The sequence below is a fragment of the Plectropomus leopardus genome, chromosome 21, assembly GCF_026936395.1.
Source record: "Plectropomus leopardus strain MGB_pleo_1.0 chromosome 21, ASM2693639v1, whole genome shotgun sequence".
Taxonomy (NCBI): domain Eukaryota; kingdom Metazoa; phylum Chordata; class Actinopteri; order Perciformes; family Serranidae; genus Plectropomus; species Plectropomus leopardus.
In genome coordinates, this window is record NC_142196.1 from 27,631,221 (window position 1) to 27,645,192 (window position 13,972).

The 13,972-nt window shown below is 41.6% G+C and overlaps 2 protein-coding genes and 1 long non-coding RNA gene across 3 annotated transcripts in view; 1 reads left to right on the forward strand and 2 right to left on the reverse strand.

Annotated features, from left to right (window-relative positions):
- Nucleotides 1-616: 616 nt before the first annotated feature.
- On the reverse strand, nucleotides 617-1,818 carry LOC148186108 (uncharacterized). The gene is made up of 2 exons (XR_015775313.1): nucleotides 1,681-1,818; nucleotides 617-1,514 (listed from the first exon to the last, which is right to left on the reverse strand). It is a non-coding gene; the product is annotated as an uncharacterized LOC148186108 (long non-coding RNA).
- On the forward strand, nucleotides 1,739-11,797 carry LOC148186109 (protein NLRC3-like). The gene is given in 10 exon segments (XM_088071733.1): nucleotides 1,739-1,872; nucleotides 2,161-2,299; nucleotides 4,261-4,496; nucleotides 4,704-6,555; nucleotides 7,201-7,371; nucleotides 7,867-8,040; nucleotides 9,438-9,611; nucleotides 10,371-10,547; nucleotides 10,674-10,701; nucleotides 10,703-11,797. Coding segments are annotated over 9 exon segments (2,994 nt in total). The 5' UTR covers nucleotides 1,739-1,872; nucleotides 2,161-2,168; the 3' UTR covers nucleotides 10,754-11,797.
- A 182-nt stretch (nucleotides 11,798-11,979) lies between these two features.
- The window catches only part of LOC121966911 (melanoma receptor tyrosine-protein kinase-like), a 40,250-nt gene continuing 38,257 nt past the window's right edge, over nucleotides 11,980-13,972 (reverse strand). The window contains exon 27 of the mRNA XM_088071722.1: nucleotides 11,980-13,972. This exon is cut by the window's right edge and continues 2,664 nt beyond it. The gene's annotated coding sequence lies outside the window, so the exon portion shown is untranslated.

Genomic DNA, 13,972 nt, shown 5'->3' on the forward strand with positions numbered 1-13,972 from the left:
CGCAGGACGATTCATCACCAGCTAACCAGCTAACCAGCTAACGGGCGAAATACGGCTAACCGTTAGCCAGGTTAGCATCCCGTTAGCAAAGGTCTTTTCAGTGAACTTGACTGTGCCAACACAGCGGCTGTTTTTAGTGGTGATGGCTAAATTAATTGAGTGAATACCTGTGTGTTTAACTTTATTATAACTGAGCTAACTGAGCTCAAACTAAACTCTGCTAAGTTAGCTGTCTTGGTTTGGTTAGCTGTTGCTAAGGTCGGTCTTTAGCTAACAACATATAAATGTCTCTCTTCAGGTAGCTAGCTGTCTCCGGCTGAACTGTGTGAAGGAGGACCTCCAGTCACAGATGGAGACACTTGAGGACAGTGTGAGTGTCCACTCAGTGGATTTGACTCTTCTTGAGGACAGACTGCTGTTCACGGTAGGAAAACACACACAGCTAGCTTTAGTTATATTAGTGGTCAGCGAGCTGCTCTTCCTAAGATAACTTGGTGTAATTAGCTGTCAGTTAACCACACTAAAACAACCAGGTTTAGTCAGTCAACAGCATCATTAGCTGTTAACGTATTAACTTGGGGGCTCCTGAGGGTCAGACGACCAGATGCAAGCAGAATCAGAATCTAGTTTTATTGCTAAGTGCATTTACATATACAAGGAATGTGACTTGGTGTTTTGGTGCAAAACAATTAACATAAAGGAAAAATAAAAAAGTGAATTTAAATAGGATAGATTAGAACATAAGATAAAAATATATAGAAGCAATTTAAATATATAAAATGACATAATAGAATATAAAGGACACAAAAAGTATGTACTGAAGGTGCATGGAAGAATTGTTCAATGTAATGTTTTCAGACTCTGGGGCTGGATTAGAGCCTGTGTCATGTGGGCTGTGGGGGAAGCGGGAGGGCCGGAGTATTGTTCATGATGGTGACAGCAGAGGGGAAGAAACTGTTCTTGAGTCTTGAGGTTTTGGTCCTGATGGACTGCAGCCTCTTGTCAGAGGGGAGGGTCTCAAAGAGTCCGTGTCCAGGGTGAGAGGGGCTGATGTTCAGCTCCCATTGCAGGTGTGCAGGTAAAACACACAACAAAATGGGTGTTCATGGTCCCCAGGAGGTGGAAAGACTGTGCAGTGGAAACTGGGGAGTCACAAAGGGCGATGGGGGCGGGGGCGGCAGCGATCCCTCTGAAATCCACTACCATCTCCACTGTCTTCAGAGCATTGAGCTCTAAGTTGTTCTCGCCGCACCAGGGCCACCAGATGGTCCACCTCCCACCTGCAGGTGGACTCGTCCCCACCAGAGAACTTGAGGAGCTTGACGGACTGATGAATTGATGTGCAACTGTTCGTGTACAGGGAGAAGAGGAGAGGAGAAAGCAGCCTTGAGGGGAGCCGGTGCTGATGTTCAGCTGTCTCTCTGCTGTCTTTAACTCACTTTCTCTCAGAGAGCTTCAGATCAAGAGGAATATGAAGGAGCTGATGTTCAGCTGTGTTTCTGTTCCCTCAAAGTCTGCAGAAGAAAACATCACAGAAAAAGAAACACTCAAGTTTCAAACTGTGAATTTATTTACATGATCCAAATATAAAGATTATGTAGCAACATTCTGACCGAAACTCATTCTAATTCATCCTGTTCGAGTCAAGAAAGACTAACATAACAATGTTTCAGTGCTTACCTGTGTGAGTGTGTGTGTACACACATACACACATTTAGCTGATTTCCTGTAAATGGTGAAGGGAGGGGCAACACTGACAGCAGATCAAGTTACATAAAGAACCAAAACAGAAACCTTGATACTGAATTGTTAAGTGCGTCAGTCCAGACTCCATGTTGAGGCAGACGAACGAAACCTGAAGACGGAGGCAGGGTGAGTGTTTATTCAACATTTTATTATTTTACAGTCAAAGTCTCGGAGTCAATTTTGTCCCTGTGGACTGTAGAGGAAAGAAATGTTAGAATGAACTCTGTGTGTGTGTGTGTGTGTGTGTGAGAGAGAGAGAGAGAGAGAGAGAGAGAGAGAGAGAGACTTCCTGTTTTCTCAGTCTTTCATGTAAGAGTTGTAGGAACTTGTTTCCTTTGAATGTTGTGAGCTCAGTTATAATACATCCATGGCTGACAGTCAGTGTTGCTGTTTGGCCTCTCTAACTGACTTCAGATCAGAAGATGAGTGCTTGTATGGAGGAAGAGGAGGACAGAGCAGAGTCTCTGGTATCTGGCTGTCTGTCTGTGAAGAGCGATCGGTCTAAAGGAGAGCCTCCGAACATCAGTAATGAACCTGGACCCTCAGACACAAAGTAAGAGACTGTTTCTAGTGTGAGTTGGTCTGATGGAAAATGATGCATTGAGGATGAAGACAAAGTCTTCAGACTAAGATTGATCTTATTCTGGGTTTTCTGGCCACAAACTACAAATTAAATTTCTGTAGAAAAATACATAAGAACCTCCATTTCAGAGCGTTACATTTCAAGAAAATATTCATATTTTAATTTAACTTTAAGGCGACTGTAACAATCTGCTATTTTTCACAGTCTCAAAGGAAGTCATTCAGATGTGTGCTTTATTTTCTCATATTTATTGAAAAAAACATTTCTATCTCTCCAAACAGCTATTATGACCAAACAGTGCTTGAATCATAATTATACAACAAGTAGTTCTCACTAAGTAATCTCATTGATCCTCAAGACATTTATAACGTGCTTAAATCTGCAGAACAGCACACCGGCCTCAGCACAAAGAGGATTTCTCCACACCGTTTCTGAAACATTTCACAAAGAAACACTATCACTCCCACAGTAATGCAAACAGGGGGCAGCAATACATGTAACGTCAACTTCATAATATTGACATTTAAACCGTTGTTTCCAAAAATACAGCTGAATATGTGTGAAGAAAGAGCCAACTCAGTAATGGTGTAAATTATAAACTAACACAAAGATGACATTAATCTGCATAAACCACCATTTCTGCGCAGACACGCAGCGCTGACAAAAAAGGACATTTGTGTGTCTGACCAGAAAACGCTGAACCTAGCCAGTATTTCCCATCATGCCATGATCTGGACTGAGTGGTTTTTAGTTTGCAGATAAATGATTGGGGCTGCAGTGAAACGTGAAAGGCTAAATGGCAGCATGGAGCAGAAAACTTCACTAGATAACATTTCATTAATTTTGGAAATGACAAAACCTCTACCTTTTTCATTAATTTTGACTTTTCGACTTTACCTTGCTTCTGAATTATTGGAAATGTTTGTCATTCTCTGGCATCCTCCATCAGCTCAATGCTCAACTATATGTACAAGTTAGCCAGCAGAGTGAAGCGGGACTAGAAAATGTGTCTGCAAGTTGTTACTAAGGTGCGACCTACTCGCTGGAGTAGTGAACCACGTTTCATTTCATGAAGGATTCTACTGACGGGACTGATTGTTTTCTAGGAATTAGTCAGATCCCGCCCACTTCCATGGAAATGGAGATAACAGTCACAAAAGGCTTTTTATTTTGAGAGATAATTGCCCCAGAATATGAATATATTTTGATTATACATTTTTATTTTGTTGGTAATAGTTGTATAGTTGCAATATTACACTCGAGGGCGAGCTTTAACACTTCACTGATGCTCGCTGACCTCGGCGTAAGCGCCACGGTCCTGACTGCATCACTGTTGTGCTCAAATGACGTGAAAGCACACCCTCTTGTGTAATATTGCTTAACTATGCAACATGCGGGAAGAAGCATTTATAGAAAAGCTTTGCTCACCTTGATAATGTGGTTTGATGGTCTGAGTTTGTTCTTTAACTACTCACGTAAAATGTAGTGATGGAAATATAACGTAAGGGTTCACTTACTGAAGATTCACAACATGCAGCTGAAAGCTTTGAATTATTGGTTAGTCGACCTTTGAGTTTAGATTCTCTCCACTATATTTTGTTCCTGAAGGTCAAGAACAAACATCCATGAACTGAACTCACGTCAAAGTTATCAGCTGACAAAAAAAGAAGGCAGAAAATGGTCAAATGTAGATTTGAACCACTTTTGTTTTTTAGAATATTTTAATGGCATTAATGCATTTATTTGACATTTCACAACAGAAAGTGACAGAAAACAGAATGATATTAAGAAAAGGAAACTGTCCTCTTCAATGGAGGCTTTAGTGTCAAGTTGCTGCAGAGTGTGTTGAATTTGTATTAATAAACAAACTACAGTCACAAAATTAAATGGTCAACAACAAGCATTTTGGACATAAAGAAATGTGTCCACAGAGAGAGGAAGAGGAGCCACGTCTCTGTGGAGGAGCAGCTGTCCTGCTGCACTTTGTGTCAGGATGTCCTGAAGGATCCAGTCTCCACCAGCTGTGGACACTGGTTCTGCAGAAAGTGCATCACCTCATACTGGGACCAGTCTGCTTCATCAGGAGACTCCTCCTGTCCTCAGTGTGGAAAAAGATCCAGAACAAGAGCTGGACTGCAGAGAACCAGTCAGACCAGCACTGTGCAAAGTAAGACTGCAGGTCTGTCTGCTGATGTCCTCATGTCTGAAAACAGGATTCTTCCTTGTTTATTTGTTGTGTTTTACAGCAAAGACATGAAAGATTTTACTTAAAAATATGAATTTAAAACTGATTAGTTTTTTTTTTGTTATTTACTTGATTTCATGTTGGTTATTAACATATTCACCAAATCATAATTTTGTTCTTCTCATTCAGCAGATGTTGGTCTGCAGGAGGTTTTAGACGAACATAAGATCAGTCTGAAGAGCAGATGTGAACGTGTGACTGAAGGAAGTGATGCAGCAGGAAGTGAAACCCTCCTGAACAGGATCTACACTGAGCTCTACATCACAGAGGGACAGAGCGAAGACGTTAATACCCAACATGAGGTGAGACAGCTTGAGACGGCGTCCAAGAAGAAGACCCTCCATGACACTCCGATCAAGTGCCACGACGTCTTTAAAGCCTCACCTGACCAACAGAAACGCATCAGAGTCGTTCTGACGAACGGCGTCGCTGGCGTCGGAAAAACCTTCACGGTGCAGAAGTTCACTCTGGACTGGGCCGAGGGTTTGGAGAACCAGGATGTCAGTCTGGTGGTTCTGCTTTCGTTCAGGGAGCTGAACTTGATCAGAGATGAGCGGTTCAGTCTCCTCTCGCTGCTCCATGTTTTCCATCCAACATTACAGAAGGTCACAGCAGAGGAGCTCGCCGTCTGTAACGTTTTGTTCATCTTTGACGGCCTGGACAAAAGCAGACTTTCTCTGGATTTCAACAACAATGAGGTCGTATCTGATGTCACACAGACGTCATCAGTCAACCTGCTGCTGACAAACCTCATCGAGGGGAATCTGCTGCCCTCGGCTCTCGTCTGGATCACTTCCCGACCCGCGGCAGCCAATCAGATCCCTCCTGCACGTGTTGACAGGGTAACAGAAGTACGAGGCTTCACCGACGCCCAGAAGGAGGAGTACTTCAGGAGGAGAGTCGGCGATGAAGAGCTGTCCGGCAGAATCATCTCACACATCAAGACATCCAGGAGCCTCCACATCATGTGTCTGATCCCAGTCTTCTGCTGGATCACGGCTACAGTTCTGGACCACATGTTGACCACAGAGCAGAGAGGAGAGCTGCCCAAGACCCTGACCGACCTGTACTCACACTTCCTGCTGGTTCAGACAAAGAGGAAGAAGCACAAGTATGATGAGATGAGTCCACGGGAGCTGACGGAGGCTGACAGGGAAGTTCTTCTGAAGCTGGGGAGGCTGGCGTTTGAACATCTGGAGAAAGGAAACATCATGTTCTACCAAGAAGACCTGGAGCGATGTGGTCTGGATGTCACAGAGGCCTCGGTGTACTCGGGAGTTTGTACCCAGATCTTCAGAAGAGAGAGTGTGATCTTCCAGAAAACCGTCTACTGCTTCGTCCATCTGAGCGTTCAGGAGTTTCTGGCTGCAGTCTACGTGTTTCACTGTTACACCAACAGGAGGACAGAGGTCCTGGAGGACTTCCTGGGGACAGACTTCAAACACAGGGACTCAAAGTCAAAGTCCTTTTTTCAGAAGATTTCTAAGCGTTTTGGAAACAGTGATCATGATTACCCATCTCTGGATGATTTCCTAAAGAGAGCCATGGAGAAATCCCTGAGGAGTAAAAATGGTCACCTGGACCTGTTTGTTCGCTTCCTTCATGGCCTCTCTCTGGAGTCCAACCAGAGACTGTTAGGAGGCCTGCTGGGTCAGACTGACAACAGTCCAGAAATCATCCAGAGAGCCATCAGAAACCTGAAGGAGATGAACAGTTATTGGATCTCTCCTGACAGAAGCATCAACATCTTCCACTGTCTGATGGAGATGAACGATCACTCAGTCCATCAGGAGATCCAAGAGTTCCTGAAGTCAGAGACCAGATCAAAGAAGAGACTCTCTGAGATCCAGTGCTCAGCTCTGGCCTACATGCTGCAGATGTCAGAGGAGGTTCTGGATGAGTTGGACCTGAACAAGTACAACACATCAGACCAGGGACGACTGAGACTGATTCCAGCTGTGAGGAACTGCAGAAAAGCTCGGTAAGTCCAGATGTGATTGTAAACATTATAAAACAACGTAAAGCTGAATCCATCAGTATTAGAGATACACACTCTACACACATGCACAATGTGAAACTTCAACAGTACAAGTTTTCTTAAAGAGCTGAATCTTCTGTATCAGTCTGAACTCGCTGCCGTCCCAAACGCTCTTCAGAAGTTAAATCCAGTCGGGACCAATCAGGGATCCACACTGTTTTTACAACATAAGCAGCCAATCAGGGACTGTGTTAGAGCTACACAGCATGTTGTTTCAGCTTCGATGTGCAAAAGTTGCACCTAAAGACGTCCAATAACAAGTGCTGCAGTTTTTATGGAAAACTCACGTTTGTCATTTTCCATGACTAACCCGGCCAAGTCGTCCCCTTAAAGACAGCTTGTGTGTTTATGTGAAGTAGTGTGATGGTGTTTGCTGTGATGAGCGAGACTGCCCTGCATGTGTGTGTGTAGCAAAGTATCATAACCAGGCTGGAGTGTGTCGCAGACACTCAAGTGTATGTTTTTATTAAAAAGAAATTTTATAATTGGTCTTTAAAAAATCATGGAAGTTTTAAAATATTGATATTATTATATGTTTTTAAAAATTGTCCATGAAACTGTTTTAACTCTGATTATCTGTTTTCACAGACTCTGTCGCTGTGAACTCTCAGAGACTCACTGTGAAGTTGTGGCCTCGGCTCTGAAGTCCAACCCCTCCCATCTGACAGAGCTGGACCTGAGCTACAACAACCTGCAGGATTCAGGACTGAAGCTCTCTGCTGGACTGAAGAGTCCACACTGCAGACTGGAGACTCTGAGGTCAGTTCATGGATTTTGCTCTTGTACTGTTTGTATCAACCAAATTAAAAACCATACCAGATGTTGAAATTTCCCTCAGTTCACTTGTTTTCTGGGATTGTCTGAGCACAAATCACAACAACTCTTTTTAAAGTTCTTCAGTCCGAACAGAAAGTCTCTAAATTTAATCTGGACTCAAACTGGATCAGTTTTTGTCGGAAAATGAGACGATTAATTCTTCAGTGTGCTGCGAAATTTAACATTTTGTAACAGGTGACAAACATCAATTTACAGAAAACTGAAGAAAATCAAAACTTTTAGGAATAATATGTTTTTATATGTAGTGTTTTGTATTTCAGAGCACAGAAACATGTACATAAAGTCTGTCTGTGTTAAAGATTTTTGGGAAAAGCCCATTGATGAGGACACAGTAATGTTGAGCTGCACATTGAAACCTGAACACATCTGATTGGATCATTGATAGATTTTTATCTTCATCTGTGATTCTTTATTCAGGTTGGAGAGCTGCAGTTTGTCAGAGATCAGCTGTGCTTCTCTGGTCTCAGCTCTGAAGTCCAACCCCTCCCATCTGACAGAGCTGGACCTGAACTACAACGAGCTGCAGGATTCAGGAGTGAAGCAGCTGTGTGGTTTTCTGGAGAGTCCAGACTGCAGACTGAAGACTCTGAGGTCAGACACCATTTTTTACTTCTGTGCTGAGATTAATATGATGTGAAAGTTGTGTTGACTCTAAACTGCAGACATCAGGCTGATATTTCTGATCAAATCACATTTGATAACATTAAAACTCACATTTCAAGGGTTCAGAGTAAGTTTGTAAAATGTCAAATCACATTTTGAAACTGAAAAACTGAATTTAAATATCTTTATTTATTCATAAAGTCTCAACTGTTAGTCGTTAATAGTTTCCGATCAATATCACAGCAAACGTTTGACATGTGAATTGGGCTCATTTCCATCAGCTGGTCTGAAGTGAACAAACTCAGCTGCACTGAGGTCAGTTTGGTCAGAAGTTTGCTGTAAAGGCTGCACTTCACACATGGCTGTAATCCACCAGTAAACACGGCAGAGGAAGAAAAAGTTGTGAACTGGAAACATAAAGTGGTCTTGGCCGTCTAACCAGGTCTGACAGAAAGACGGAGAGACGTCTTCACCAGTATGTTAAACTGGACAGGTTTTCTGATGTTTTTCCGTGTTAGTTAGTGCTGTCTTTACGAGTGTCCCAGAGCTGTCTGACCAAGATAAGAGACAAACGTCTCACCTTCACAGTCCACAAACTGTTACCCAGCACGAGGAAAATAAGTTTGATATGTGAGGAACATTTAAAAAAAGCATTAATATCATTGAATCAAATGTAGATGATGGTTCAGAGTCATTATAGTGACTGGATTATTATATTTCAGGGCTAAAGAGATGAACTATACTTGGTTCATTGATCCCAGTTACTGTAATTTCAGTTACTGTGCGTCCCTCTGCTGAGCACAGCTGAATGTAACTAAGTACATTTACTCAAGTACTGTACTTAAGTACATATTTGAGGATACTTTTCAGTTCCTTGAGTATTTCAATCTCATGTCACTTTCCACTTCTGCTCCACTAAACTTCAGAGGGAAATATTGTACTTTTTACTCCACTGATGTTTTTAGATAACTACTTCACAAACCACACACAAACCAAAATGATGGAAATATGCAAGCTCAGCTGAAAAAATAGTCTCTTAATTATAAAATGAATTGGCAACTATTTTTATCATCCTGCTAGTCATTTTTCATGCAAAAAACATTTCATGGTTCTAGCTTCTCATATAAACTGTATATATGCTTTTTCTTTGAAATATTTTAATTTATTCAAAAGTATTTAAACCTTTTTGCATGCGTTCTTTGACTTTTAAGCTCACCTGGTCAGAGCAGATTTGGGTGGTTCAGAGCGTTTGCTGCATCTGGAGTTTACTTCTCTGATATTTTCTCTTTCTAGAAAATTAAGAAAAAATATGAAAGAAATTGAAGAGGATGTTGCTGCATGAGGCCCAGAGTCTTCTAATGACACATCTGTGATTCTTTATTCAGGTTGAAGAGCTGCAGGTTGTCAGAGATCAGCTGTGCTTCTCTGGTCTCAGCTCTGAAGTCCAACCCCTCCCATCTGACAGAGCTGGACCTGAACTACAACGAGCTGCAGGATTCAGGAGTGAAGCAGCTGTGTGGTTTTCTGGAGAGTCCAGACTGCAGACTGAAGACTCTGAGGTCAGACACCATTTTTTACTTCTGTGCTGAGATTAATATGATGTGAAAGTTGTGTTGACTCTAAACTGCAGACATCAGGCTGATATTTATGATCAAATCACATCTGATAACATTAAAACTCACATTTCAGTGGTTCAGAGTAAGTTTGTAAAATGTCAAATCAGTTTCACATTTACATTTCCATTGTTTGCAGTTTAAGTTACTGAGTTAGTTCAACTTTATGTAGAATTATGAATATTAATAAATATAACAGGTAGAACTTTATAATGTCTCTGACTTGAATTAGTGGAGCAGTTTTATTTCAGTCGTACGGTTCATTTTACCAGAAGAGAACAAAAGATACTTAGTTTTGTTTGACTCCAGTATTCCTAAAATAAAGATTGTTGATGTGTTTTGTTCACATTTCCATAATTCGTGCTGAGATATTTGTGATCTTTGTAACCTTTGTGATGTTTGTGTAGTTTTTCTTTGTGTTTGGCTGAACAACATGAGTCAGTGCTGATGGAGTTTCAGAGCTGAAGTCACTGCGTCTTTATTGAAGCAGCAGCTCGTTGTCTTTAATATTACTGAGAGCTCTTCTTCACTTTGTGTATTTTACAGCTTTTAACCTGCATCCTGTTGGCTTCAGCTGTTTGGAGTTTACATTTTCTAAACTTGTTCTTTCTAAACCTTCTTCAGCTCTCAACACATTATTAAACACTGAATGATTTCCAGCAGGAACATTGTCTTCTACAGTTACATCTGTGATTCTTTATTCAGGTTGAAGAGCTGCAGGTTGTCAGAGATCAGCTGTGCTTCTCTGGTCTCAGCTCTGAAGTCCAACCCCTCCCATCTGACAGAGCTGGACCTGAGTGTCAACTACAACCTGCAGGATTCAGGAGTGAAGCAGCTGTCTGATCTTGTGGAGAGTCCAGACTGCAGACTGGAGACTCTGAGGTCAGTAGAGGGTTTGGATTCGGTCCGTGCTGGTTTCAGCAGGATTGTCCTAATACCAGTTAGTTTCAGAGATCCAGTATTTCCTGTAAAGCTGCAGTGTTTCAGCGTCTGCTTTCCTCAGTGAAGCTGTGAGAGGACAACGGTGACAGAAAGACATAGACAGAGATGACAGTCAGCCAATCAGACGAGCCAGAAGCTGGTTGTGATGGTGTGTTTGAGTTGGCGTGAAGACGACTGTTGTCGTCGTGTCGGCGTCTCCAGGAACTAAAGCTGGATTACAGCTGACAGCATCACAACGTGGACAGAGACAAACTGTCCACCGTCAAATGTGATGTCTTTCAACAGTAAACAGCTGATGAGTTGATGTTTGTCACAGATCTGAGATCAGTGTGACTGAAGCCTGCAGAGCAGCATCATTACAGCAGTAACATGTGGACTTTATACAGAACAGAGGCTCTGCTCAGGTCCACTGATCCCAGCGCAAGTCCAGTGATTTCAGCTCAGGTCCAGTAATCCCAGCTCAGGTCCACTGATCCCAGCTCAGGTCCACTGATCCTAGCTCAGGTCCACTGATCCCAGCTCAGGTCCACTGATCCCAGCTCAGGCTGGACTCTGCAGTCTGTGGACCAGCATGGACGACAGGGACTACCAACTGGCTTGAATGGAGGACACAAAGTGACAAAGTGACAGGAGGCCAGGGGCCTGTTGCACATCTGTGATTCTAGGATTTTAGATTTTCTCCGTGCATTTCTAAAATCTGAGGTCGTTTCTAGGATTTCTACATGTTTCTGTGATTATCGGACGTTCCAGGACATTTTTCGTGATTTTATGACCTTTTTAGGATTAAAAACATTTCTGTGATTTTAGGATTTTTTTAGGATTTTGGGATGTTCCTTGGATTTTGGGACATTTCTAGCATTTTAGCAAGTCTCTAAGTCTTTAACACACTACTAGTATTTTAGGACATTAGGGTCTTAGCTGGGACCTTTGTCGGGGGTGAGGGGGATCCTCTGCTGGATCCTTTTTTTGGATCAGTATCAATCACTTTATTTTTATTGTCAATTAGAAAATGCTTATGGGCCACTCGACACCCTGTCAGGGACCAGATTTTGCCCACGGGCCGTAAGTTGAGTATCACTGATGTGGGACCTTCAGCATCATGTACTGTCTCTGTCCGTTTGTCTTGTGTTTGGTCTAAAAGAGTCTCTGTAAACACTGAGTCATGACCTCTGACCTCTGTCTTCTTCTCTCATCAGATGGACATAATCTCTGTCAGAGTGATCAGAAAGCTGCTCTGTCCTCCGACACTGTCTCTGCAGACACACTGAGACTCCGCCCCCCTCTGCTCCACCTGGACAAGAAGAAAACACCTGTACAAAGTGTGGATTTAACCAAAGCTGCACGGAAGTTAACAAACTCAAACACACTCCTCTTTTTCAGTGAAAAATATTCTGTTTATAACCTCCATTAATACCAGCACACTTTAATCATATGATTTAAGAAAAACAGGCTAAATTACAGACTCCAATCTAATATCAGTGGAGGATTTTAGATGTATTTCCTTTTTTAAAAATGGTTTATTTTCTGGTAAACTCTGACAGATGAAGTTATTAGAGAAAAGTGAAGTAAAGATCTGCAAGATTTTTTTTTTTTTTTTTTTTAACTTTTTTGCCGTGCGTTTGGAGCCTGGAGGAGTTTTTTTGTCATTTAAACTTCATGGACGCTGAATGATTTATTTGGTCTTCATGTAAGGTTATATGTAGCTATATTGATTGGATGAATATTGAGTCTCTGTTTATATGTGGGAAAGTTGAGATGCTGCCATTATACCTGACATGATGATACAGGTTTTTGGGGTAAAATGGTGGACAGAAAAATGGCAGCACTTTGAGAACACAATGCAAAAGCTTTTCTGCTCAAAATTAAACTTTTTCCAAACTCATATAGATAAACTTTATCTGACATCAGACAATAAAACAGACTCAACTTTAACGTTTTCCAAAAAAGTGGTGGCCTGTTAGCAGGTTTAGTAAACCCTGTAGGACAATAAAGATTTCTCAATGTTGCTTCACAACAAATTTCACATTTAACAACAATTACAGCTAAAATGCTACAAAACAACATTTACAGACATTCAGTGTGCTTGCTCAGTGTCATTCTGTGGAAGCTGAGGTGGTTGATGATTCCTATAATTCATATTTTTAGAGTTCATTACTTTGACATCAGGACGCATTTTTCCTCTTACTGTTTTCCTGAGAGAAGAATTGATTTATTTCACAGTTTCAGAATCATAATTTTCAGAAAATATTTCCTCATCTGCAAAGATCAGAGCTTTACCCTCCTGAGGGTTTTGACTCGGACTCGTGATCTCGGCTGCCGTTCTTCTGTCTCGAGTCCACTCAGTTTTATTTCTTCCAACATCAAATCTCAGTTCAGGTCTTTAAAAAATACAGGTAACGGTCATTTTCCACAGTGCGTCTCTGCCATGTAATAACTGTCGTTTTTCCACAAATGTGTAGTTAGTTACAACGTTTTTGTTTATCATTCAGTTAAATCTTTCTTAAGGTTGAAATCAGGATTTTGGCAAATAATGGTTAAAAAAGTGTGTTTCTATCCATCTGTTTTTATGCACATTTTCCATCAGTGCATTCATAAATACAAAATATGAATTTAAAAAAAGCTTCCTGTAGTTTGAATGTGGAGAAAACACTGAACGCATTTTCAAGATGTAAAGTTAATAATGTTTTGCATCACTCACAAACAAATCTGCAGTTTTTAATATGATAATCCCACAAACGTAACAGCCGTCGCCTCCTGCAAACGTAAAGCGAAGTTTCCTGCAGATGTAATAACTGTTTTGCAGGGATTTGTTCCGTTTGTGGGAAGGTGAAAATCTTCAGCTTTCAAAATCGTAATAACTTCCCGCAAATGTATGAAAATGAAAAATGATCTTTGTGGTCGTCGTCACCTGCTGATGGGCTCCAGGCAGCTGATTAGGAAATATCACGGGTTTGGGCAGAGCGAGTCAAAACGTGCTGAAGTGGTGCAATATAGGCTGCGCAGTGACGAGTCCACCTTCCACCTTCTCTCCATCTGAGTTATTACGTCTGCAGGACGCGGCTGCTATAACGTTTGTGGAATAATAACATTAAAAGCTGCAGATTTGTATTATGTTTGCAGATGTTACAGATGTTTCACCCTGAATGTTTTCATCAGCAGAGACTTCGTTATCCTTAAATATGGCCACACTTGTTCTCTTGAGATTAACAGGATGATTGATCGAGAATCAGAATAATAATCACCAACCGGCCTCTCAGCTTCCGTACGTGAGCGCTAACAGTAGTGACGAACAGTAACAAGCAGTGATAGTTAACAGAGTCAGTGTGCAGTAACAGTAAATCAGAGTTTGGCTCATTGTTGTCAAG